This window comes from Osmerus mordax, chromosome 5 (assembly GCF_038355195.1).
Source record: "Osmerus mordax isolate fOsmMor3 chromosome 5, fOsmMor3.pri, whole genome shotgun sequence".
NCBI lineage: Eukaryota > Metazoa > Chordata > Actinopteri > Osmeriformes > Osmeridae > Osmerus > Osmerus mordax.
Genome location: NC_090054.1, coordinates 6,719,869 through 6,746,679, shown reverse-complemented (window position 1 = coordinate 6,746,679; position 26,811 = coordinate 6,719,869). Strand labels below are relative to the sequence as shown.

Here is a 26,811-nt window from a genome sequence, read left to right as displayed (position 1 = left end):
GTGTGCTCTTTCCCCTGTGCAGAAGCCTGTGTTTGAGAATGTGGACCTGGGTACCATAATAGTGAGAGTGAGTGCCTCAGATGCAGACTCTGGGCTCTTCTCTGTCATTGAGTACAGCCTTGTGGATGGAGAGGGCAAGTTTGGCATAACTCCTTCAACTGTAAGTTTAACACACATACACCCGCTCTACTGCTTTTTCCCTGCCAAATTGACTAATCTATGTTGTTTATGGCACAAATGATTACATTTACATTTAGTCATTTAGCAGACCGCTTATCCAGAGTGACTTACAGTAAGTGCAGGGACATTCCCCCGAGGCAAGTAGGGTGAAGTACCTTGCCCAAGGACACAACGTCATTGCACGGCCAGGAATCGAACCGGAAACCTTCAGATTACTAGCCCGATTCCCTAACCGCTCAGCCACCTGACTCCAAATGATGATGACATCCCCTTCATCCTCCTCCTTCTTTCTCTGCCAGGGAGACATCTATATCCTTTCACCACTGGACAGAGAAACTAAGGACCACTACACCCTGACAGCCATTGCCAGGGACAACCCTGGAGGAAGCCCCAACAACAGACGGGAAAACTCAGTGCAGGTAGGAATAAGCTTGCACTTACACCGACAGCGACAAAGTGACTGGACGGCATTCATTTTAATGGTCACTAGTAGGGATGGGTATCGAGAACCGGTTCTTGTTTAGAACCGGCTCCCAGTGAATCGATTCCTTGGAATTGTTTGCAAAATTCCTTAACGATTCTGTTAACGATTCTCTGTGCCGTTAAACACTTAAAATGCTAAGTTTAATAATGGATTAAAAATCGATATGCTCAGTTTAATAATGGGACACGCAAACGTCTGTCTGAATAAACTATAAAAGTTCGCGCATAGACAGACTGCAGCAAACATGGCAACTAGGAAGAAGCGTTCTAAAGTTTGGTTGTATATCACACGACAAAATGACAACAATGCCACTTGTAACGCGTGTAAAAAGTCTATTTCGTCGAAGGGAGGAAATACTACAAATATGAAGAAGCATTTGAACACACAGCATGGAATGAAGCTACTGGAACGTCATGTGTTGCATGCAGCAGCGCAGCTAACGTTCGCGCTTCATCTCTAACTATCTAAGGTAGAGCTAAACTGCTCAAAAGTGATCACAACCACTTGTTACTGTGTGAAGCAATTTGCCTTTATTGTGTGTAGTCGATCTAGTTATCTTCTGTCCCGTCGTTTGAAGCATACATTTTCGCTCCGGCATTCGTCTCCCATTAGTATTGATCTTATTGATCATTTCACGTTATCGGGGCGGCGTGTGTTATCAGCAAACGTTCGCGTGTCGCATTATTAAACTGAGCATATCGATTTTTAATCCATTATTAAACTTAATATTTTAATTGTTTAAACCTTTTAATAGTCCTGTTAAATGTGGCTGAAAACGCCTAAACAACATACCCAAAGTACATTGAAAGCTGTTGTTGAACCATTTGGAGTACATGCATGTAAATGGTCTCTTTTGAAAGGTGACACTGAAGTTATTTCCCCTGTTGTTAGGACCCCTGTAAGTCCTACTGGTGTTGAGTAATAGAAGCTTGAACACAAGGAAACTGAAAGTTTCTATCTCCGACTAGATTTAGTTTTGAAAACAGAGGCCTGAAGAGGCCTAGAGGTGGTAGGTATTAGCTCATTTCAGAGCCAGTCAAAGCCAGTTTGAGAAATTTGTTTAGAACTAGTGTGTGTGTGGGGGGGGGGGGTGCAGGACGCACAGACCTATGGCTGTAGAGGGGAACATCGATAAGAGAATCGATAAGGAATCGAATCGATAAGCAGGAATTGATAAGGAGTCGGAATCGTTAAAATCTTATCAATACGCATCCCTAGTCACTAGGCTACAGTCAGCGACATGGTGTGACAGGTATCTGGATACAAAGTCGCCAGGACTTGACAACAAGAAAAAAGTTTTGCAAAGTATAAATTAGCAGCAACTGACTCAAATTATGGTCAATTCGCGAACAAGACCCCAAGGTACTTGAACTCCTTCAATTGGGGTAAGAACTCATTCCCTACCCAGAGTAAGCACTCCATCGGTTTCCTACTGAGAGCCATGACCTCAGATTTAGAGGTGCTGATCCTCATCCCAGCCACTTCACACTCAACTGCGAAATGATCCAGTGAGTGCTGACGGTCACAGACCGATGATGACAGGAAGACCACATAATCTGCAAAAAGCAGCGATGAAAGCCCCAGCCCACCGAACCACAACCCTTCCCCACCCCGACTACACCTCGATATCCGGTCCATTAATATCACAAACAGGATTGGTGATAGAATCCTCCTCTCTAACTGTTTCTTAAGCGTGCTCTCATCTCCACTGCTGTCAGTGGCCGATTCTCGTCAAGTCTCTCGGCCAAGTTTCGCGCGAGTTGGAGGCGTGTTTGGGCGAGTGTTATCATGGCGAATTACACGTTCCTATGAATTGCAATAAATCCAAGGTTTGGCAACACTTCGGATTTTACAAGAAAGATGGGCAATTTGACAAGACCCATGCAATTGGCAAAATATGTTGTGCTGCTATAAAGTACACAGGGAGCACAGCTAATTTAGGTAGTCACCTGAAGAGGCTACATGGTATTTGTGTGGAGACGGCTGCCTCCCCCTCGGATTCAGCTATGGCTACAGTTAGTGGCTAGCTCCACCGGTACCCCTAGCAAGAATAGGAAGCTATTCTCTGAGAAAAAAAACCTGTTGTGTACGACAAACTAAGACGAGAGATAGCTGAGTCATTGAGAAAAAAGTAGGATGTATGAGTTCAATTTCGTGTGTGGTGTTATGACAGTGTTTACAGCAGCTTGTGACTACCAGTAATAATTTACCCTTTTTTACATTTACATTTATTCATTTAGCAGACGCTTTTATCCAAAGCGACTTCCAAGAGAGAGCTTTACAAAGTGCATAGGTCACTGATCATAACAACAAGATAGCCAAAAAACATCGCGAGTAGCCAAAACATGAAGCACACATTGTGAACAACCAAAGTAAGTGCCAAAGGGAAGAACCATAAGAGCATGTAGTTAAACAAGTCACAACCAAACAACATGAACAGCTATAAGTGCAAGTGTACCTGTGGAAAAAAAGCAAGCAACAGTAATAAAACAATATATCACAGCGAGAACCAAAAATTTAAATCAGTTACCACTAACCACAAGAGCAACAAGTCTCTAAGCAAGAGTCATTGTGATCCTTGAGGAAACTAACATCGGGTCAAGCGAACCGTTCCTAAGTACCGTTGTACTCCCGGAACAAGTGCGTCTTGAGCCTTTTCTTGAAGGTGGAGAGACAGTCAGTGTCTCTGATGGAGGTGGGGAGTTGATTCCACCACTGGGGGGCCAGACAGGAGAAGAGCTTGTGTTGGGACCGGGCGGTCTTGAGCGGTGGGACCACCAGGCGGTTGTCTGAAGAAGACCGTAGGTGGCGGGTGGGGGTGTAATGCTGCAGGAGAGACTTGATGTAGACGGGTGCAGTCCCGTTCACTGCTCGGAAGGTCAATACCAGGGTCTTGAATCTGATACGGGCCATGATAGGTAGCCAGTGGAGAGAGATGAGGAGCGGGGTAACATGGGAGCGTCTGGGTAGATTGTAGACCAGGCGGGCCGCCGCGTTCTGAATCCTCTGAAGAGGGCGGGTTGCACATGCTGGGAGACCAGCGAGCAGAGAGTTGCAATAGTCCAACTTGGAGAGGACGAGTGCTTGGACTAGCAGCTGGGTGGAGTGCTCAGACAGGTATCTCCTGATCTTCCGGATGTTGTAGAGGGTGAATCTACACGACCGGGAGACCGCAGCAATGTGGGCCGTGAGGGAGAGCTCGTCGTCCATGGTAACCCCAAGGTTCCTGGCAGAGGATGAAGGGGTCACCGTCGCAGATCCCAGGGTGATTGAGAGATCGTGGGAGATGGAGGGTTTAGCCGGGATGATGAGAAGTTCTGTTTTGGCGAGGTTCAGCTGGAGGTGGTGCTCGGTCATCCAGGCGGAGATGTCTGTGAGGCAGGCCTCAATCCTAGCTGAGATCCCCGGATCGGTCGGGGGGAACGACAGGTACAGCTGCGTGTCGTCAGCGTAATTTTTTAAAAACTTTTTTACACTCAGAGAACACATACAACAGGAAAGAAGGACTGGTTTAAGGCAAGGTCCAGGCCTGATGTTATTTTATCTTTTGTCAGAGACTTTTTTCAATATGTGAAGTAAACCTTTCACTTGTTTAGTTAATTGATGATTTGCTCTCTGACAAAGAAATAAATCATTATGTACCATATTAAATTGCATAGCATCATATTCTTTTGCATCGCATCTCATTGAATCGCATCGTGTCGAATCGCACTGCATCGCAATAGGGGTGAATCGTATTTTATCGCATTAGTAGTTGTTTTTCTGTATCTTTAATGTATCGGATCGTTGGCAGTGCATCAAGATGTGTATCGCATCATCCTCAGTGATGGAGGTGCACATCCCTACCAGGGAGCTAAGAAGTGTGATAACCCTGTAGTTGGCAGACACTCTCTGGTCCCCCTTTTTAAAAAGGGGAGCCACCACCCCATTCTGCCACTCCTTAGGCACTGTCCCACTTTCATGCGATTTTGAAGAGGTGTGTCCACGACACCCCGTCCACATCCAAAGCTTTCAGTATTTCTAGTCAGATCTCATCAATCCCCGGGGCTTTGCCACTAAGGAGTTGTTTGACTACCTCCCCCAGGGAAATTCTATATCATAGAGGATAGGGCTGAACGATTTCGGAAAATAAGCTAATTGCGATTATTGGTAACACTTTAGAATAATGGTCCGTTGTTAATGAGTAGCTATGCAGAAAGTAATAGGTAGTTCTACATTAACACTGAATTTAATACTATTAACTAATATGTAACCAAGATTAACTAAGCAGTAAGTAATAGCGAATGTTGTACAAAGGTAGTTCCTTGGTAGGTATTTGATTATTACTAAATAAATATATCCTCATTGAGAACTCCTTGTGAACTATAACCAATTAAGAAAGAATAACCAATGAATTAATAATCACAAAAGTAATGTCTAAAAAGTGAACAATTGTGTTTTTTTTACTCTTAACATGGTCATAACATTTCAGAAGCTTGTGCCTGAAATTAGTTCTTTGTGGAAACCAGTTTATGAAAATTAACGTTATAACACGCCCCCCCCCCCTCCCAATATTTGATCATACTGTATGATTATGGAACACGTCCTCCCCAATATTTGCTCATACTGTATGATTATGCGGGTTAGGGTTAGGGTTAATTTAATTTAAATGTGTCTGCTATTAGGTCTTTCTGCAGCTCAGAAAGTATCAAATCACGGCCGGTCCATTTTCCAAATCCAGTTGACTTGTCTTACCGAAACCTATTTGTACTGAAGTCCATGTCATGTTTTCCCTAAACTCTGGTGCAACGTCAATGAGTGAGTTTGGAGTGCGAAATCATTTGGCAGTGACACATTAAGGGTGGTAAATATCCAGTATTTGGCTAACATAATCCCTTACGACAACAACGACTAGGTGAATTTCACTAGAATTTCGAAATGTAGAATTAGTGCAAATTTCGAATTTTAGAATTAGTGAGAAGTTTGTATGAATGGGACTTTTTACAAGCTAGCCGACAGCTAGCCTGGCTTTACAGCTAGCAACAACTGTAGCTAGCGTTTTGGGCCATGTTCTTGTTCTCTGAATTGGGTTATCTAGCAAGTTGTTTTACAGTCATGGGTCCGTGTACCTTGTGGCCATTGGTTTTTCTAATTTGCAACCCGTGTTGACAAACGCAAAATAGGGCCGTAATATCGTTTTGTCACTTTAGTAAATCGAAAACACATTTAAGTATAACGGCTTGTTTTTGGTTGTTTCGTTTTTTTTGGAATAATGAAATAACCATATAACACAAATGGTATTATGAGCCATTAATCGTTGTTTTGATTATTCCATATCCTTTATGCTGATATCTGCAAAAGATGAAAAATAGGCTCGTAATATCGATTTGTCCATTTCGGAAGTCAGAACCAGATGATGGGGAAAGGCTTGGTTTCCGTTGTTTTGTTTCATTTTGGAATTACGGAATATCCATATAACACAAACGGTATAACGAGCCATTTACTCATTTGTTTGATCGGCCGTATTATGCATACTGGCACAAGTGAAAAGGAGAGAGAGGGGGAAAACTATTGGGGTGTCATTACTTGCGAACACCAGAGGGCAGCAACGACTAGCTTTAGAATTTTTTTTTCCTGTGATCTGCAGGCCTACAATCTTGACGACATGGCAGCAGGTTCTTTAGTAGAAGACACATACACCAAACTGAAGGCACATGTTGACCGCGTTTGCTAGTTGCTACTTAGTTAATACATCTTTGATGAACCCAAGTTTCTTTAATATATATTAAGTTTCTTTAATATATATTAGAAACATTACAAGACAGGGCTCCAGTGTGTGTTCAAACAAGGCCAAAAGTGCCAGACGGTATCAATCACACCCGTGCAAGTAACACTCCACGCCCCAACCCTCCCTCCCCCCACCGAAATTACGCTTTCAGTTCTGTTGTACGTCTTAATGAAGTGCATTGAGGCAATCATAGTAAGAAAGTTGAGGTCATGTGGGCTACCTTTGCAGTTTACATAGACACACAACTGACAGAGGCACTGTTGTGGATACTTTTTTCAAAGTTCTGATCATATTCCAAATTCAACTTCTTCAAAGTCCAAAAACAGTACGGAGCAGCAACGAGAGGGTTCCCAGGAAAATCTGATTTCCCTTTTGTGAAAGTGACCAATTGTGGTATGTGTAAGATCCGAAATTCTGTCATCTGTAATTACCAATAGTAAAATAACACAAGAAAATAGGTGGGCACATACAACAGTATATAAGTGCATGCCCGGAGAGTAAAAGACCACGGGTCTCATTTATAAAACCAGCCTAAAATGACGTACAGCAAAATAAAATCTGACATATAAAACCATGCGTACGCACACCTGTAAGCAATGTTCCCTTTATAAATCACAGATTAGATTAAGTGTGCGTACGTGAATCAGCATCGTATCCCGCTCTGAACACATTTTTAACCATAAATAGTTAATGCAAAGCACCTCATGAATGCGGATCCAGTATATTAATGACCCTGGCATGCGATTGTTCTTACGTTACGGCGAAAAACCACATTCTTCATGACGGTTTTTGTTATGAACAGTATTAAAGTTTGGACTGATAACGAGGACGTAGAGTGTAGCAATTGCGCAGGAGCTTAACCGCTGTATTTCCAGTTTTTGACATAGGATATATGCACAGTATTAAATAAATGTAATTAGTTATACACTGTTTTCTGCAGTTATCTAAAAGTAGAATATGTGATGTTTTCCATGTTATTCCATGCAGTCGGGCCATTTCCTCCTGCACTCCCGTAGTGGAAAATGTGATGGTGAGACGGCACTGAATTTATATTTTTGATTTGAGTTGGATTTTACAAAGTGTTTATAGAACAATTATCACTCAGTACAAGCGCAAATAACACCACTGGATTTAATATTCATGATAATGATGATATGGAGTGAAAAAACCGTGTGTCAGGAAAACAAAATATATAAATGTTACGAGTAATCGTTCTTCCCACATTTACTTTCTGCAGTCTGACTATAGTACACCACCTCACCATCTGCGTCGCCCAATCCCACTGTCTCCAAAATGTGCGTACGCATGGGTCAGATTTGCGTGGAGGACCGCACATTCTCCCGTCAAGTTTGTTATTTATAAATCACAACCTTTGCGTGGGAAGTGGCTACGCACATTTTCAGGCCCGTTTTGGGCATACGCCACGTTTATAAATGAGACCCCAGTTGATCCCGGGATCAGCTCACGTTTGTTGGGATTTTTGTCACCTCGAAGACCAATAAACACTTTGCATCAAATTTTCCACATTGTAGCCCACTTCCTCAAAACTGTTAGCAACGCCCAAAAGCTGGCTGCAACTTGCAGTGCAAGAAAGGGTAGCGACAAAGCTACTTTGCGACAGTGTGAGGGCAGGATTATGAGATATGGAGACGCAGATAGAAGTCAGGACATGAGGAAACACTGATAGGATTCAGGATATGGGGAGACAGGTAAACAACTCCCTAAACATGAGGAAACATGAAAACAAACTGTAAGTTCAGCCCCTCCTTTATTCTCATGTCTGCAGGTTCTGGTGACGGTCATGGACGTGAATGATTTCCGACCTCGGTTCTCCAAGGCAGTCTTCAGCACCAGCGTGTTTGAGAACGAGCCCAGCGGCACGTCAGTCATTACTCTGAGCGCCACAGACCTGGATGAGGGAGAGAATGGCCTGCTCACCTACAGTCTGCAGGGGCCTGGCGCCGGTAAGAACCACCTGTAGACCACCCCTGATCCTGTAGACCATGGTTGGGCAAAGAAGATACATCAAAATGTATTTTAAAATAAGATACTAAAAACGTTTTTTACTGTATCAAAATTAACTACAAAATCCAGCAACCACATCATGTATCAAAATAAACTACTGTGTTTTTGTATTAAAAGTATTTTGATACAAAATATGAACCCTATCAAATACAAATAACAAAACCGTCTTTTTATTTGAAATACATGTATCATGAATACATGATACAGGAATCATCCCTTCTGTAGACCAGTCTTGACCACCTGTATAACCTGTAGAGCACCTGTTGACTAGCCCTGAGACCACCATAGACCACCTTAGACTGTTTGTAGACCAGCCCTGACCACCTGTAGACCACCCCAGACCACCTGTAGACCACGCCAGAATTTTGGAAGACCAGCCCTAACCACCAGTAGACCACCCGTCTAACCTGTCGATTGACCTAATCACTTGGAGAACAACCGTAACCACCTGGAGACCAACCCAGACCACCTGTCTAACCTATCTAACCTGCTCGCCCTTAATAAAGCGTCACACTCTCTAAAGTCAGTAAATAACATCACACCATTGATCACCCCTCCCTCTCTTTCTCATCTTTCTCTCCCTCCTTCTTCATCCCTGTCTCTCCGCTTCCCAGACGCGTTCTCTCTGGACCCAGATTCAGGCCTGGTGCGCTCCCTGCGTCTGCTGCAATCGTTTGAGCGTTTTAACCTGACCGTGGTGGCGACTGACCACGGCCTCCCCCCTCTCTGGGGCACTGCCGCTCTCCACATCATTGTCATCGATGTCAATGACAACAGACCAGTCTTCGTCAGGCCCACCAATGGCACCATCATGCACATCATGGAGGTCTGTCTCTTTCTTATATGTACGTCTTCAGGCTGTTGTTACACTTAAGCCTAACTCACTCATGGTGAACTGCAGCCCCAGTGTTGAGCAGCCCCAGTGTTGAGGAGTTACAGTGGATTTTGCAATCCCAGTGTTAAGCAGACCCAGTGTTGAAGAGTCCCAGTGTTAAACAGTCCCTGTGCACCCTGCAGTCCCAGTGTTACTGGGTAACAAGTATACAAGTTGCTAACATATTGGATGCATGTGCTAACCATAGACTGTGGTTTTAACCTAGCTAAAGCATAGTCTTATTACCTAAAGATAGATGATTTGGCTGTCATGTTTAATTTAAATTATAGAATTTCTTAGGGATGGGAAAACGATGCCTTGTGAAGCTTTGGTGGTTTCTTCCGGATTGTGCCGAACCAAAGAGCCGAACTATTGGCGCATTGAAATTGGAGAGCACAGTGACATCTAGTGGTCAGCTAAAATCATAGCAGCCATCTCAACTGAATGAGATGTACCAGTAGTTTCTGACGGTACTTCGCCTGTTAATTATTCAATGTCTTCATTTTCGTAAGGCTACGTGGTGGTCTAATATTCGTGTTCATTCATTAAAACCATATATGTGTATTTGAGAACTGTGTAATTTTCATACAATAAATATGTTTTACTGTGATTTTCAACTAGTCTACACCACACTTTGTAATGTTCAGCAAACAGTATAAGGGCGGTAGAATGCTTAAGTGTATGGAAGTATTAAATGACCGCTGATACAGAGTAGTAGCCTACACGACCACTCTGCTTATGTAGCTGTCTCTTTCCTTACATTTGTGATATGTATTGTGAATCAGGGGAATACTTGTGGGGACAGTGGGGATGTGCTTGTGCAATATGAAAAGGCAGTGTACCATAACGGGGTTCGGGGGAATGTGTTTGTGCCACAGTCTGATTTGAGAACATTTATAAGTTCTTATTCAGGAACAGGATTTGTTCGACTGTACTGGGTTTCAGGCGGCTTCTCCTCTGGCTCACAATTTCTCCAGCCTTGGAGAAGATCCTCTCACAAGGCACTGAGGATGCTGGTGTGCACAGAAACTGCATGGCCACTTTAAATAACTGAGGGTAAAGGGCCTTGTGTGTGACCCAGTAGTCCAGAGGGTCCTCCGTCCTGGCCACATTTGGTTCTTTCAAATAACTGTATAGAAAGAAATGTACTTGTATTAATTCTACAGAGAAAAAGCATTGTCATTTAATTCAACCAATTGTAATTCAGCAGAAAACAATAAAATGGGAAATACTATACCCTTGAACCTCCACAGTGGCACTGGCAGTTGGGTTGGTCACCTGCTGTGATCCTACTTCGCAGTCCAGCAGGGCCCAAAGGTTGTCCTCAGCTTCTTGAGCCGAGGTACCCGGTGTCACTGCTGACTCCTGTGGAGCAGAACCTTCTGAGACATCGGCCTCAAAGAAGTGGGCACATTCCCTGGTCAGCCTCACAGTGGCACCCTGTGCACAAGTGGCACTGCAGAACCCCGCTGCTTTGAATCTGGGATCCAGTAGTGTTGCCACAGACAGTGTCGATATCTTCTCCAGGAGAGCGAACTTGTCCAGCAAATTGTTTTTCAAATTCGTAGCAAGTTTGGCACCAACGTTGTGCCTTATCTGGGCACACTGTCCCACTACAGTGTGCTTCAGCATTTTGATTAGTGGGATCACTTTGGATCCAGACACCCTTCTCTCTTCTGACAACTCCACAGTGGCTTGATGGAATGGTTTTAAAACGGCAAGGCACTGTCGGATTGTCTCATAGTCCTCAGCAGTGATGGGACTCAAGTCTGTGCTCAAAGTGGTGAGAGCTGCACCAAGTGGTTCTCTGATATTGTAGAGTCTGTCCAGCATGGCAAAAACACTGTTCCACCTGGTGTCCACCTCCTGGATCATTTTCAGTTCTTTTCTTCCCATATTGACCTGCATTTCCGACAGCTTCTCCTTGGCTTTGGTGCTGGATTTAAAGTGACCCACAATTCGGCGTGCCCGAGTGCGGATCTCTTCCAGTTCTGGGGTTTGAGAAAGGGATTTTTTCACCACAAGATTTAGGACATGGGGAAAACAAGTCACATGCCGCAGGTTTGCACAGGCAACCATGTTGGCTGCACAATCTGTGACCAGGCTTCTCACCTTTCCTCTGATTCCCCACTCCACCATCAGGGTGTGTTTTACCTCAGCAAGGTGAGCTGCTGTGTGGCTTTGGGTAAACTTTCCTACCCCTAAAAGAACTGTGGACATCTTTGCCTGGTCTGTTATATAGTGACATGTCACAGCCAGGTAAGCGTCCATGTTCATGGAGGTCCACATGTCAGCCGTCAGGCTAACGGCAGAGGCCTTCCTCACCTCAGCCATGGCCTCCTCTTTAGTGGCCTTGTAGTTGGCCTCCACCATTTTCTTTAAGGCCTTTCTCCCAGGGATGTTGTAGGTGGGGTCCAAAAGGTGGACAAAGGCCTTGAACCCGTCGTCCTCTACCAGTGTAAAAGGCTGGGCATCCTTTACGATCATTTGGACCAATGCATCATCCAGCATTAGTTTTCTGGACACTGTAACAAAGATTATATTTATGATCATCATTTTCATGTTTATCAATAGAATGGACAGATAATAATTAGATTACATTAATTATACAATTACAATACTGATTTAATAATAGTCTAATTACCGTTGGAAGAAACTCCAGCGCAGCCTGGATTGGTCAGCGGTGTAGCTACAGTCTCATGTTTGGCTCGAAAGTGCCTCAACATGGAAGAGGTGTTATTGTTGTATGCCAACTCTTGAGGACACAGCAAACACCGAACCTTAAAATAATGAGAGTTGTTAAAGCATGACATTATATTGATTTGTTATGATTGGTATATGCAGTCACAGCCTATTTACCTTATTGGGGGATAACATATCAAAATGTTCCCATACTCTTGATCGCTTTCTTCCTCCGGTAGCATCCATATCGTCTTCTACTTTCTGCTCTTCTGCTAATATAACCTACTTCTCTTCTGCTGATGAACTATACTATTCTGCTAATGTAACTTACTTCTCGTCTGCTAATAATAACTATGTACTCTACTAATGACTGTTTGCGCTTCTGCCAATGTAGTGTTCGCCTCCTATTAAGACGACAAGCACTGGTTTCTTTCCCTCTTTTAAGGTTTAGAAGTGCGCCACAACTTTGAACCAGTTCGTGACGTCTGAAGCATTGAACGTCATCAATCACGTGGCATCGTCATTTGACACAAGCTCCAAACCACTTTTTCGAAACTGTGCGTATTGGTTTTGCGACACAAGCATCGATGCGTCAGTGTCATATGTCCCATCCCTAGAATTTCTGGGGAAATTGTGTGCTTGCGTCAGTTGCAGCTGGGCCAGTTTTTTTTTGTTTTCATAATATCACCTCGAAACCTATTGTTTATACTAATATCAAACATTCAGATAATTTTAATGAGTACCGTATTTTTCTAAAATAAAGCCGCGGCCTGTACCCCGATTTTACAGTTTTGTTGTGGTTGTGCGGCTTATATTTCGAGGCGGCTTATAGCCCATTTTTTGAACAAAACAGAAACACTTTCGGGGGTTATAGCACTTTTATAACCCTATTCAATTGATTTCACAAAACCGCATTCGAATTTTAGCCATGTGCGTGAATGGGAGAATTACACCGCCTGTGTGAATAAAGGCGGAACCAATTAATACAGACGTTGTTTCACTCGCTCTGCCATTTCCAGGCTGCCGTGAAATCAGCTAGTTTTGGCTTTAGAGATCAAAAGAAGTTTGTGAGCCACGCTTACGCCCCAACTCTTTGGTAATGTTTAATTTACATTTATTTGTATAAATACTGCAGACTGAACCTAGCAGTCACTTTGTATTCACATTCCCTCGTGTTAAAAGTAAAGGTTAAATATAAAAAATGCTTCGCGATGAATCTGTAGCTGCGCCATTATCTTCTAGATCTTATACAAATTCCAAGAAGCTGGAGATAATTGAACTCGCTAGTGATTGAACGTTGATTATATAAATTCATTGGATGTAACTGCTAACAAACATTAACTATAAATGAAATGTTTGTAATGTTTATACAATACACGAAACAATTCAGGGCTCGACATTACAGTAAGGCTTGTCCGGGACAAGTGGATTTTTTTGTGGGGCAACTGGAAGAGAAATGTACTTGCCCCACTGGACAAGTTAAAACTCAAACTAAATAAAATGCCATGTTACTTCACGTTATGTGCCACTCATTACGTCTATTTTACTTACTTTTACTTTAGATTTTATTTAACCGAATTCTGCATTAACAAAACACAAAAAAGTGGCTTCCCCAAGAGCTCTACAAACCGTGCAGCTAATTTAATGCTCAACACTTGAACGGGGGCTTATTACCGTATTATTTAATAAACCCCGCAGCGTTTAAATAACGTTCATTGTTGGTGCGGCGTTTATTCGAGGGCGGCGTTTAATCAAGTAAGAGAGATTTTGTGAATTGTAGCTGCAGTGCAACCATAGACAACTTTGTTGCTGGCATTGTGACAAATGAATCATGCAGCTAAAAACGCATGTTTCATTTACTACCGCTGACCTCCTTGTCTATTCTTTGTTTGTCTATGAGTGCGGCATCTCCCTTTCTCATTGGCTGTCAATTAGGTGTGCATTGGTAGTACAACCAGAGCCTGTTTTAAGGAGAGCCTGTCCACTCCCTATTAAGCCCCATTGTACCAAATTTGGTTGCAGTTCCACCAGAGTTCCACAGGGGGTGATCGCGAGCGAGTGCAAAATGAATGGGAGTCTATGGAGCTAAACGGCTAAATTTGTCTGTTTCACCTGATTGTCGTGGAGAAATCTCAGATTTGATTGTCGTTTTTGCATGTTCAACATGGATTATAGGTCGAAAGTTGAATGAACGAGTACTTATGTCCTTTCGATTTCTTACAGGGTGAGTCGTTGTTGCCCATAACACGCTAGCATTCTGCTAATGAATGCTAATTGGTCAGTGAAGGACTGACTACGACCAGAGATCCCGCTTGATGGCATCTGAAGCGGAATCAGAATGTCAGAGCATTAGCAACATTAGCAACAACATTAGCAAGCCAAAACTCTTTCTAGCATGTGTATTGACAAGGAGAGCCTAACCTGTCAGCTGTGTTGTCGATGCCTCAAGGGAAAAAAAGGAAGTGACCAGAGCTTGCCGTAAAGCATTATCTCTGGTCGTACGATGTGTATGACGTCATTGACATTTTAAAAGGCTTTTTAGAACAGAAAGGCGACTTTAAAAAAATCTAACACCCAGCAGTGTGTTTTTTTTTTTTGCCTCCCCTTTCGAATTCAGAATTCAAATTACTAGACAAAAAAATGATATCCTGAGAAACAGGGGCGTCATAATAGCACTTGATGCACCTAGGCTATGGACTTTTTTTTAATTTATTTTTTGAGGCCCCCGCTCGCTAATCGCACAATAAATTTATTTTTGCCCCCCTTAGGATCCGTCAATATTTGGACTAAGTTTCGTCTTGGTAGCGATTGAGTTGCTTGTATTTTTATTTACGTTCCGTTGCACGGTTTAGACTGAAATTATTTTTTTTGGGCAAAAAGTGCCATGTGCCATGAAGGATTCAAATTATTATTATATTCAATGACACAAATCTGTGTTCTAGAAAGAGTGGTCTGGAGTCACAGAGGTCTGATAATATCAGCTTTAATGCAGCAGTGGGAAATCAACAAGTACAGAGCTCTGGGGTTGTCTACGTTTCCCTACCCGCAACAGAGTTTGGGCTGGTTCACGAAGTCCAACTCGCTATCTTTTCCTGCCCCAGCATTTATATACAATGCAATTGAAACACAAGTATCAAAAAAGGGTTCAGCTTGTTCTCTCGTGCATCAGGGAGTTGTTCTTGCCTACGCGTCCCACCTGCTCGGGTGCCATCTCCACCCAGTTTCAAGGTTGTTTCTGAAAATGAAGAGATAGAGACACAAAGAACAGCCTGCTTCCCACACTCAGTGTGAGACCCTATGTTTAAGCCTGAGCACACTTCTAAGTTTCATAAGACATAAGCACAATGCATAACTTTAATAAGCACAATATATTCTTTAGCCAACAAAGGGAACTCAGTGCTAGCCTACGTCACAACGTCAGCACACATTAGCAACGACGCATGGATACAACGTGCATTGCTGTTGTACAGCAAGTATTGTATCGTGCCATGGTGTACTAGCAGCATTATACATTTAAGCAATTCAAGACTTGCATGTACAGTAAGTAATGTCACATTAAATAATGTATTTAAACTCAAGCTTGAGTGGTGCGTTGCTGTCTTCAACGCCACAGCTTTATGTCAAAAGAAACGTTTCTAATTTCCGGTGCATTCAAACAATCCCCTCAGTGTAGTTTGGCTAGCAACAGCAGCTCGGCTAGCTCACTCGTAGCACAATTCAGCTTCTCCACGCACAGGGGCGGTTTTAGCTAATTAAAGACCCTGGGCAAAGAACAATTTTGAGGCCCCCATAAGCCACACCCCCCCAAAATAAGCACTTTGTGTTTGTAAATCGGAGTCGCACTTTTAAGCAAACAACGTCACCGTTGCGGCAGCTAACGTGGAGCGGACCAATACTCACGATTAATTACTTTCCCAGACGCACTGTCGTAGCAGACAGCTTGGATACCGATCTAAGTAGACAACATTCCCAATCAAGGTGAACACTAAAATTATCTAAACTATAGACCATAGCTTTACACATATCAAAACAGAACGAACACAACAATAATAAGAAGAAGAATACATTTTATTTATATAGCGCTTTTCAAAGTTCTCAAAGTCGCTGTACATGGTTAAAAGTTGACAGGTTGGTGCAGTCTCTGATTGGTTTGGGGAGTGAGTTCCAGAGGGAGGGAGCAGCGATGGAGAAAGCTCTGTCACCCCAGGTTCGGTGCTTGGTCCTGAGTGGGGTGGACAGGAGGTTGGCATCAGAGGAAAGGAGGGAGCGGGAGGGAGTGTGGTGGTGGAGCAATAGAACTCCAAACAACGCTTATTTAACTAAGCTAATGCCCTTAACTTAGTAGCTTTTCAGCTTGTCGCAGGGCATTCTGGGTACCAAGAGCAATGCACATAGTGTAACACACTTCGGTTGTGGATAGTATGTCCAGGAATAAAGCCAAGTCACTCATTTAGTGGCAGAATCCATTGTTATGTCTACAATTTTTTTTTTGGATATAGTATAAGTTTAGTTAGCTTGCAAATCCTGAGGATAGCCTACTGTAGCAGACCTTTCTATGCGACAACGGACATGGGTGTTTTGTCCCTCGGGAGTTGCCGTAGGCTTGATGCTGAAACAGAGTATAGAAGCACAAGAGGCGACACTGATGCTTTTTTGGTAACAGTCACGAGGGGACACTTCGTTAGCGCGCCGCCATTGTGGGGTGAAAATTCCAACTGGAGTTACTGGACAACAGCACAGATAGTTAGCTACATACTAGATAGTAACACATCATTTTATATATATTTTTTGTGTTGACGTTAGCTAGCTAGCGTCGGCAACTGTGTAGTACCTAGCAAGCATTAGCAGCATTGTATCGGTTAAATGAATGTAGTTAAATATCAGCTAATATTCAACTGTAAAGTATAGCTAGTGTTACACCTTTAAAGGATCCCTTGGTAGCCTACAGTAAATCAGCCTCTGCTGGGTAGAAAGGGAACGGGTTATGGGTAGAAAGGGTTATGTACTAGCCATTTGCCTACTTTAGCAAGTCACAGTATCCCCGGATAGTGTAACTGAGACGACACTGTAAATAATTCCTCTTTCAAGTAATAAAAGTGTTGAGCATTAAATTAGCTGCACGGTCTGAGATCTTGGGACAAAACCACTTTTTTGTGTTTTGCTAATGCAGAATTCGGTCAAATAATTTCTCTTCCAGACCTGCCCTACCAAAAAATCCACTTGTCCCGGACAAGCCTTAATGTCGAGCCCTGTACATGGCTAGACTCTTGATACAGATCAGAATCCATCATATCTTGGACACCCAAAATCAGCGAATCTCACAGCCACGGAAATAGGAATAGGAAATGCGCTTTAAGAATTTCAAACCAAACTTTTTTTGTGGAAAAAAGTGGAAGACATGTCTGTAAGTCTGTGAAATAAACTGTTAAAATGGATTTGATGGTCACTAGTCTAGTGATTACGTTATTCTGTGTTGTCATCATTCAGTTTTTTTTTTAACAAAGCAGATATTGATATTGCCAAAAGGGACAGCAAGCTAGTCGACTGCCGAGTCGCTTTCATCCCAAAATGGCGGAAACGTAGCGCTGCTACTGGGCGCTGGTGTTGCAATGGAGTGTTCTATTGGCTTTCACTTTTTGTCAATATACGTTCTTTGGCTGAAAGCATTACGTGAATGGCTGTTCGAATGGCGATGTCAAGAAAAGCAGTGGTAAAATACAAGTTATGAAAAGAGACCGTGTCCGTGTCTTATTGTCCACACGATCATATACAATTATATCTAAAACAAACTTACAAAGAGCTTGGTTACACTATAAAAGTTGAATTAGTAATGTTGTTAGCAATGCTAGCGTTATTTTGCTAGCTAGCCTATAACATTTCACTGGGTCTTGCAGCTGTTTGATTAACGAAATTATTATGAAATGTTATGTTCTACTAGCCATTTGCCTACTTTAGCAAGTCACTGTATTTCCAAGCCCTGATAGTGTAACTGAGCGACACAGTAAATAATTCCTCTTTCAAGTAATAAGCCCCCGTTCAAGTGTTGAGCATGAAATTAGCTGTACGGTCTGTAGAGATCTTGAGACGGTGACAAAGCCACTTTTTTGTTCTAAAACCGGACTATAATCCGCTTCGAAATATAAGCCGCACAAGCACAAGAAAACTGTAAAAAAAAAAAAGCTGCAGTACAAGCCGCAGTTTATTTTCCGTAAAATACGGTAGTTGGTGTTGAAGTGGCTGTTTGTCTGCTGCTTCCATGATGGATTTAAGATAACATCTTGCTATAAAGAATAGAATTAAAGAATTGTGTTTTCATGCTTAATTTGAATTGTCATTCGTTCGCAATGACGACGAGGCCCCCCTGGTGGCCGAGGCCCTGGGCAACTGCCCGACTTTCCCAATGGGACGCACCGCCCCTGCGCTTATCAACTCGATTACTATTGATCAAAACAGAACGAGGGTTCGGTTGTAGACCACTTGAAACATACTATTGAGAACATATTCGCTGACATGCATTGCACGCGTGATGAACACAACTTTTTCTTTTTATTGCAGACTTTTTTTTTTGCCTTAGGCGCGCGGGATTTGTCATAGGCGCTCAGGAAAACAGCTTACGCCTGGGACACACTGCCTGCGATCGGCTGCGATCTGCTGCGACGCGCCTGGAAGCGCCGCCTTTTTTCTTTCGGCGCCCATGTTATCAAATGGGACCGACCACACTGGCTGCGAAGCGCCGCGATTGCCTGCGATCGCAGGATGATGAAATACACGATATTAGTTGATATATTTGAATAAAAAAAACAATTACGATTTTACTCCATTAATTACGGTGATTACGGTGGACTACGGTGAACATTTGTAAAGTTGGAGACTTTATAATTACACAATGTTGGTAACAAACGACCTTTACATGTGGTTACCATGATGAAAACAAATGAAAATAAACGTATTGATCTGTTGAGCTAGCATGCCCGTAGTTGTTTTGTTTGTTTGAGAGAAACGAGTTGCCACGCGTTGCACACAACACACACGCGTGCAGACATCGCCTTCCGAGCGAGAACCCCCAAGTCGATTTCTAAAATCAGCATCAAATGAATTCTCGAAGTTGAAAAGCACAGGGAGTTGTATGAGCCCCAATAACAATTTTACAAGGACAACGTAGATAAGGGTCAATGCTGGGATATAGCCAATGCCATGTTTATGTACCATGTCAGCGTAAAGGAAAGCTCAGAGTAGCTGAAAGGCTTGGTGACCGGCGCGGAGAAATGCGCGTCTGGTGTGAACAGCTTACGATCGTAGCCGATTGTGGCGCTGCGCGGCGCGTCCAGGCGCTTCGCAGCCAGTGTGTCCCAGACGTTAGGCGCGCGCCCAAATTTTCTCTATGCAGGAAAAACCCTGATAATGACACCGTAACATGCCACGATATTATAATGAATTATATTAAGCTATAAATACGTTTGTCATGCCATGAGCATAATAACGTTCATTACAAAATGGTTAAATCTAATCTAAGCTTTAAAATAACGGAAATAAACTTTATAAACAACCGTCATGTATGTGTGCAACCATTTGTAAAGCTACAATAAAGGCAGGCGACTGTAGATTATCAAGCCCTTTCTCCTTGTTCTCTTGCCGCTCAGGTAGCCTTAAAGGGGTCATTGATTGCAGAACCGAATTTACCTTGTCACAGTTGAATAACGACAGTTCAGTGGGTAAAATTGACATACAGTGAACCCCAAAGTCCATTGACACCTCTTTCCTATGCAAATCTCACGATTATTTTTTTTTGCTGTAAAACGGTAGGTTTTGAAAAAGCCAGTCTGTACCTTTGTCACGCCCCAAAACTTTCTGCGCGCTGCTCTGTGGACTTCCACAGAATTACAAAGAAGAACGTTTTTCTAGCATATTGAAAATTGACTACGGTGGTAAATGCAGTGTTCCAGACTGTACAGGGAATGCTGACACAGTCTTCCCAAGGAACCAAACACTCTATGGGCTGTGATGTTTGTCTATGAGAAGATCCCTGTGCAGTTCAACCCTCAATTTGCTCGAACCATTTTACCGAGGACAGTTTTGAAAACCTGGGACAATGTAAAGCAGGATTTGCTATGAAGCTGTTGCTGAAAAGAGGTGCTGTTCCGACCTTATTTTCATCACAACCGCAAGCTGTAGTATGATGTTGTCGCTAACAGTTATTAGCAATGCTAACGTATCCTGCCTGTATCTAGCATCGGTAGAATGTGTGATGATTTAGTTTATTGGCAATGGGGCTAACGTTATTTCATGTTCCTGACTGTGTTTCATTCAAATAAATAACCTGTGTTGTCATGTAAATCTACAATTGCATTGTAGATTTACAAGATGCATGTTTGTCCAGATCTATTTTTCAGCAAGATAGCTATAGCTAACTAAAGCTGAGTTGAATCACGATAGTTTGTTTAGATGTACAGCACAACAAAGGATGTACTTCCTACGGCAGCTGAAGAAATTCAACCTGCCAAAGACAACGATGGTGCACTTCTACACAGCCATCATTGAGTCCATCCTCACCTCTTCCATCACCATCTGGTACGCTGCTGCCACTGCCAAGGACAAGAGGGAGAGAAGGTGATCGGCTGCAATCTGCCTACCCTCAAGGACCTGCACAGCTCGAGGACCCTGAGGCGAGCGAGGAAGATTGTGGCCGACGCCTCCCACCCTGGCCACTCCCTGTTCCAGCTGCTGCCCTCCGGCAGAAGGCTGCGGTCCATCAGGACCAAAACCTCACGCCATAAGAACAGTTTATTTCCATCTGCTACTGGCCTCTTCAACAAGGCCAAGGACTCCCATTGACATTCATTCATTAGGAGGGAACCTATTGTTTTTGTTAGTAATCTTATTCTTATTATTATATTTCTCCGCTAAATGGCCCAATAGCTCAAAAGTCCTTGACCCAATTTTTTCAAATTTGGCCCAATGATACACCAGGTCACTCACTACTCCCAGACCGCTAATGGCCCATGTACGCCCATAGGTGGCGCTATAAGCCACGGCCAAAGTCTACGTGATTTCCCCAGCGCCCCATTATTCCAAAATTCCTGAAAATTGGTATACATGCCTTATTTCTCATGGGGAACAAAAAAGCCTCGAGGAACCATATTGTCAGACTTATGAATTGTCTTGTACTGTCCACATTTGGTAAAACCTTCAAAACCCTTCTCCTCATGAACCATAGATCCAATCGACTTGAAATTTGTTACAGAATTTGAATACATGTCTTTCTATAGGGTGAAATTGAATAAGGAATGCAATACAAAATGGCTGAAAGAAGTGTATTTATTTAAATGTCCACATTGCCACAATATCTTTGTGTTAATAAATCAAATATCATTTTGACTGATGGTTTTTCAAACCTTTGTGCCTTCAAGATTACATCATTCTGAAGTACCATACGCAATTTCACCTTGATATGTCAATATATGATTGAATTCAATTGAATTGCTCCACAGCGCGTGTGCTCCAAATTCTCAGACTCATCCTGCCCCTTGACACTAGGGTGACCACCTGTCGCGCTTTGCGTTGTGTCGCACAGCATTTTCACCCCTTGTCCCGCACGTCCCATATTGAAAATGCTGTGGGATACAGCGCAAAGCGGGACAGGTGGTCACCCTACTTGACACACGCGCGAGCTTGGCGAGACGCACACACATCCTTTCTGGAAATTGTGTGCTGTTTTTAGCTCCTGTTTCATTTCGCTTCCAATCGCAGCTCGCCGTTACGAATATAAATTATTTTTCTGCGGCCATTGTTGTTTTCAACTGGAATCTACGGTGGCCCTGAAGTGCAAATCACACCCACTAACATGAGTGCATCCCCCAAATGAAAACACTCCCCCCAAATACGAGTCAACTCCCCCCAAATCGGATGACTTGCTCACCTCCCCCCAATACAAGGACCCGCTCCGCCAAATGGGAAACGACATGACAATAACTCAAAAACACATTACATTAACTCAAAACGGAAAGGGTTGGTACTACATTTCGTTTCTGAATGGATGCAGTCCCTAACAATTGATCGACAGAATTACAAAATGCAATACAGAGTTACATGCACCAGGACATTTGTTTGGCTATTGAAGCATGTAGCAAGTAGTAGGCTACTTATGCAAAAGTATAAATTGCATGTTAAACGTCAAAATCGATAGCGAAACAACCATCCTGGTCCACGTAACTGTCATTACCATGAAGTTGATCGTTTTGGTTGGAATAAAAGAAGAAACATTGTGTTAACTATTCAGAGTCATGACTTGCACTACACTTTATTTTAATCTGGGACATTCCTATGAATTAATCTTAGATATGCTGTTAACGTTTCACAACATTAAAATAAGTAGCCTATGTGCACGCTAAAAACACGTTGAAGGAAGCAGGACTTTTCAGAAAAAAAACCTAATAGTCCACAACAGAAGAACAAAATGCCACAGTAACAGAGTTACGTGGACCAGGATAATTGTTTGGCTATCGATTTTTACGTTTAACACGCAATATTTACTTTTGCATAAGTAGCCTACTATTTGCTACATGCTTCGATAGCCAAACAAATGTCCTGCACGTAACTCTGTATTGCATTTTGTACTTCTGTCGATCAATTTCTTGTTAGTTACTGCATCCATTCAGCGACGAAGTGTTGTACCTACCCTTTCCGTTTTGAGTTAATGTAATGTGTTTTTGAGTTAATGTAATGTTGTTTCCCATTTGGGGGAGCGTGTCTTTGTATTGGGGGGAGGTGAGCACGTCATCCTATTTGGGTGAAGTTGATTCGTATTTGGGGGGAGTGTTTTCATTTGGGGGATGCACTCATATTAGTGGGTGTGATTTGCACTTCAGGTCCACCGTAGGAATCGCCTGATAGTGTTGGAGGCAGCCACGTTCGGTAAGTCCTATTTTTACAAATTTTAAGCTAGAATCAATGATTGGTTTGTTTTCGTGAAAGTACACTACTCTTGAATTATGGTGAAGGTTTTAGCACTTTTGGACCTTTAGATCGTGAGTCTGAAGTGACGGAAAACCGAACTCGAAAAGTAGCTGCTGTAGCTCTTGCTTTTTTCCTCTGTGTTTTCAATTAGTGAGTCATTTAGCATCTCGGCGAATTGTTCATCAAAAAGGTCGAGGGCAGCGTTTAGGAGAAAAAGCAATTCCCCACAGACCTGTCGGCTCAGAATTTTGATTTGGGGCGTGAAAGTCTTTGTAATAAGCCTATGCGCCAGGGAGACCGCATAGGCTTAGGCGGCAGCCATGTTTTGGTCGCGTCATGTTCATAAGTTCACCATTTTACAGTTAGGTCTACACGGAAAAGGTCGAGGAGGGCAGCCTTTAGGAGATATGGGAATTGTGCTTTTAGCCAGATGCTCCGATTATTTTTGTGATTTGTGGACTTGCAATTGGAGTGATACTGCGTCCCGGGGGTACATTGTTTTGACGTTAGCCTCAGAGTCAGGCTCGGCTCGCCCACTGGCAGTGTGTAAACAATTTGGTATTTCACACAATTCTACTCCAAAAACGTCAGGGAGGACTGCTTTTTATAGACAAGGGCCTGCTAAAGATAGCCAGTATATCTGATTTTTCAAGGCGAGCCTGTTTCATTCGTCATATGCCCTGAGAAAGCGACCTACGTTAGCCAGGCTAGTTTTGCCAATTTCAGTAAGTCAGGCTATTTAAAGGTCTCTGACAGTCAGAATCACTGTTTACAGGCAAAGGTCGAGCTGGGGGGTATTCGTCGTAGCTCGCTAAGCGGTTTAGCGAGCTAATTTTCAGGCTAAGATAAAAAACGCCCCTCTTTTTGGTTCGTGGAAGCAACTTTCGATAAATCACCATAGTAACATATCAATTAGCACTAACCTGCTCCAGAGCAGGCTAACGTAAGTGTAGCTGGATAAGCTTGCCACACCCCCGGAAAATAACATGGCAGCTCCCTTTTTGAGAGACCCAGTTGACCAAGGAGCTATATTTTAGTTCGATTAGCTTTCCATACCAATAGAGTTCTTCGCGATTGCCAAGATCCTTTATTTCACACGGATGAGTTCTTGTTTGAGCGATATCGATTCAGCCGACAAGGACTCATTTATTTGCAAGACCTTCTCGGGCCGTACATTGCAAATATATCACACGCCGCAGCAAGCTTTATGCTTTATTATGAGCTTATGCTGCTGTATGTGAATATGTAACGCTATGTTTTACGAAATGTCTTGTCTTATCTGTTGTGCCTGTGCTTTTTATATGTTTCACTGTGGGAGAGTGGGAAACGTCATATCGATTCCTTTTTATGTCTTGACATGTGAAGAAATTGACAATAAAGCTACTTGACACTTTAACTGTGCTTCAGACTGCATAGCCTTGAGGTTTTTTGCGTCAGGTAGGCTATAGGCTACATTTTTATACAGTATAGGCGATGCAGAAAACATTGGCAAAGCCGCAGCATGCGTTGCTGTAAGAAAAGTGTACTTGGCGCTTAACCAGCTGATGAATCAATTCATCATATTCCCTGGCCATGTCCCAGTCAATGAAATCAAAGAGGGATTTACACATAGGCCTACATGCATATACACATATATAGTACATGATATAAGCGCAGTAGCCTACATATATCCTCATAATTGTCTATGAATTCGTATCACTTAGATACTCGTTGGCCTTGTTTTTATCTAGCCTACTTATTCTGAAAGAGTTGAGATCATTATTTTCGCTAGCAAGATCTCATTCGATTATTAATTTCCATTAAGTCTATACCAGCAGGCACATTTAAAGAAATGTGATCTGATTGATTGGGGTAATGAGGCACTTAAGATTAGCCTATACATTTCCCCAAAACTTTCGCATTTAGCTTATCTGCAATTTTTTGCCAAGCTGCTTGTCTTGCTCTGGCAGCGGTGGCGGTGTTTGACTTAGCCATGATAATATGCTTATTGTCTTCTTAGAGACTCATTATAATAGTTTGCTCGGATGGCGACAATAGCCTATCACCGCTCTCTCTTTCGTCTTTTCCGCCATCATACCGTAAAAAAATCACGGTTTTGGTGATCGACCTTTCCTGCCTTTTGAAGTAGGACGTGCACGTGCAATTTCCCTGATAAGTTTAGCCTGATTGAAATTAACCACATGATTTGGATGCGGATCAGCCGTTGACGAACGGATATTTGCTGTTCTCACTCATCTCGCTAATGTTAACGGGCTAAAGGGACAATTGATTAACTTAGCTTCAACCCTTACGACGAACGGGGCCCTGGTCTTTGGTCAGATGTGTATATTGACCGGTTTAGAGCTAAATACTCTATCTAGAGCCTGGAATCGAACCAGTGTTTTGAGTGACTTTGCTTGGGTCTCCAACACATTTGGATTCAAGCTGGCCTGCCCTGCCTGCCCCTGCCTTGATATATCAAAAGATCACTGAATTACAGCTGTTTAAACTTCAGCCAAATCTTATAATGCTTGCCACAGGACGAATAGCTTACTTTTCTATACAGTAACTGACCACAATGGTTCTCAACACTGAGAATAGCTCAGTAGGCTAAGACAGTGCACTGCAAGGAGCAAGGTCACAGGTTTAAATCCAGCCACAGTCTTTTGGCCTGTCATAATTTTGATTATCTGTTTAGTTAAACAGGATTACATCATTCTGAAATACCATGTGCAATTTCACCTTGAAATGTCAACCGTTTCTTAACCTTTGTCCCAAAGCTGACCAAAGCTAATACTCAAATCACAGTCGGAGCACAGCTCGATAATCAGCGTCAGCGCCCCTTGGGTACCCAGCATGCAGTGCGGTATGTCAAATAGGCAAAGACTTGTGGAAATTAGTGCGGTTACAACAGCCGTGCGAGGGATTTCAGTTGTTGTGTTTGTTCAGTTAGATGTTTGTAATGTTATTGTTTCTCAGTTAATATAATCTTGTTGGTCACCCTGATTGTGCATGTTGTGTATTTTAATAGGACCAGAGAGTCGGCTGCTGTACTGCCTTAGGCTTTTCTCGCAAGGAGCTGAACATGAGCTCTGCCCTAGCCCAGTTGCCCACATGACTATTGTTAATTGTGCATTGACTGAAAGAGATCAGCTCAAGAAGAGTTACAATATCTGTGGTTATTCAGCCATCTTGGGGAAAGTTTGAAAAGTGTACTGTGGTTAAAATGTGTCAATTGTGGGAGGCATGTTTTTGGACTATCTCTAAACCTCATGTGGCCACCGCAGCATTTCTGCCTTGGCATGACCTGTGCTGGGAGAGAGGGAAACAGCATGGATGGAAGTTGTGTGTGGGCAGATGTGTCTTTATATAGTTTGAAATGGAATAAGAAATGCAATACAAAATGGCTGAAAGGGGTGTATTTATGTAAATGTCCACATTGCCTCAATATGTTTGTGTCAATAAATCAAATATCATTTTGACTGATGGTTTTTCAAACCTTATTGGCTTCGAGATGACATCATTCGGAAGTAGTACAATATGCAATTTGGCATTGAAATGTCAACCGTTTCTTAACCTTTGTCCCAAAGCTGACCAAAGGTAATACTCTGCCATTTCTATTCACCATATCTCAACAGTTGGTGTGTAGCAGAGAGGATAGACAGACTGACTTGTAACCTTATGCTCATGAGTTCAAATCCCCATTCAGCCTGTTGTTGTTGGCCAAACATGAAGTAGTTTTGCTCTCTTGTTGTCCAAGTCTTGATCTTCTACAGTGTACATGTTTATAATATTTTGCCATTTTGCGGAGGAACCCGCATCGCTGCTTGCAGCTATATTTTATTTTATATTTAAATTGTTTTATTC

The 26,811-nt window shown here is 42.7% G+C and overlaps 1 protein-coding gene across 4 annotated transcripts in view; it reads left to right on the top strand.

Annotated features, from left to right (window-relative positions):
• Window positions 1-26,811, top strand: part of cdh23 (cadherin-related 23) — a 361,974-nt gene that overhangs the window by 288,933 nt on the left and 46,230 nt on the right. For all 4 annotated transcript variants that reach the window (XM_067235776.1, XM_067235778.1, XM_067235777.1 and 1 more), the window contains 4 exons: window positions 23-160; window positions 480-599; window positions 8,218-8,395; window positions 9,071-9,282. In XM_067235776.1, the coding sequence (XP_067091877.1) occupies window positions 23-160; window positions 480-599; window positions 8,218-8,395; window positions 9,071-9,282 (648 nt within the window). The remainder of the gene's footprint in view (window positions 1-22; window positions 161-479; window positions 600-8,217; window positions 8,396-9,070; window positions 9,283-26,811) is intronic.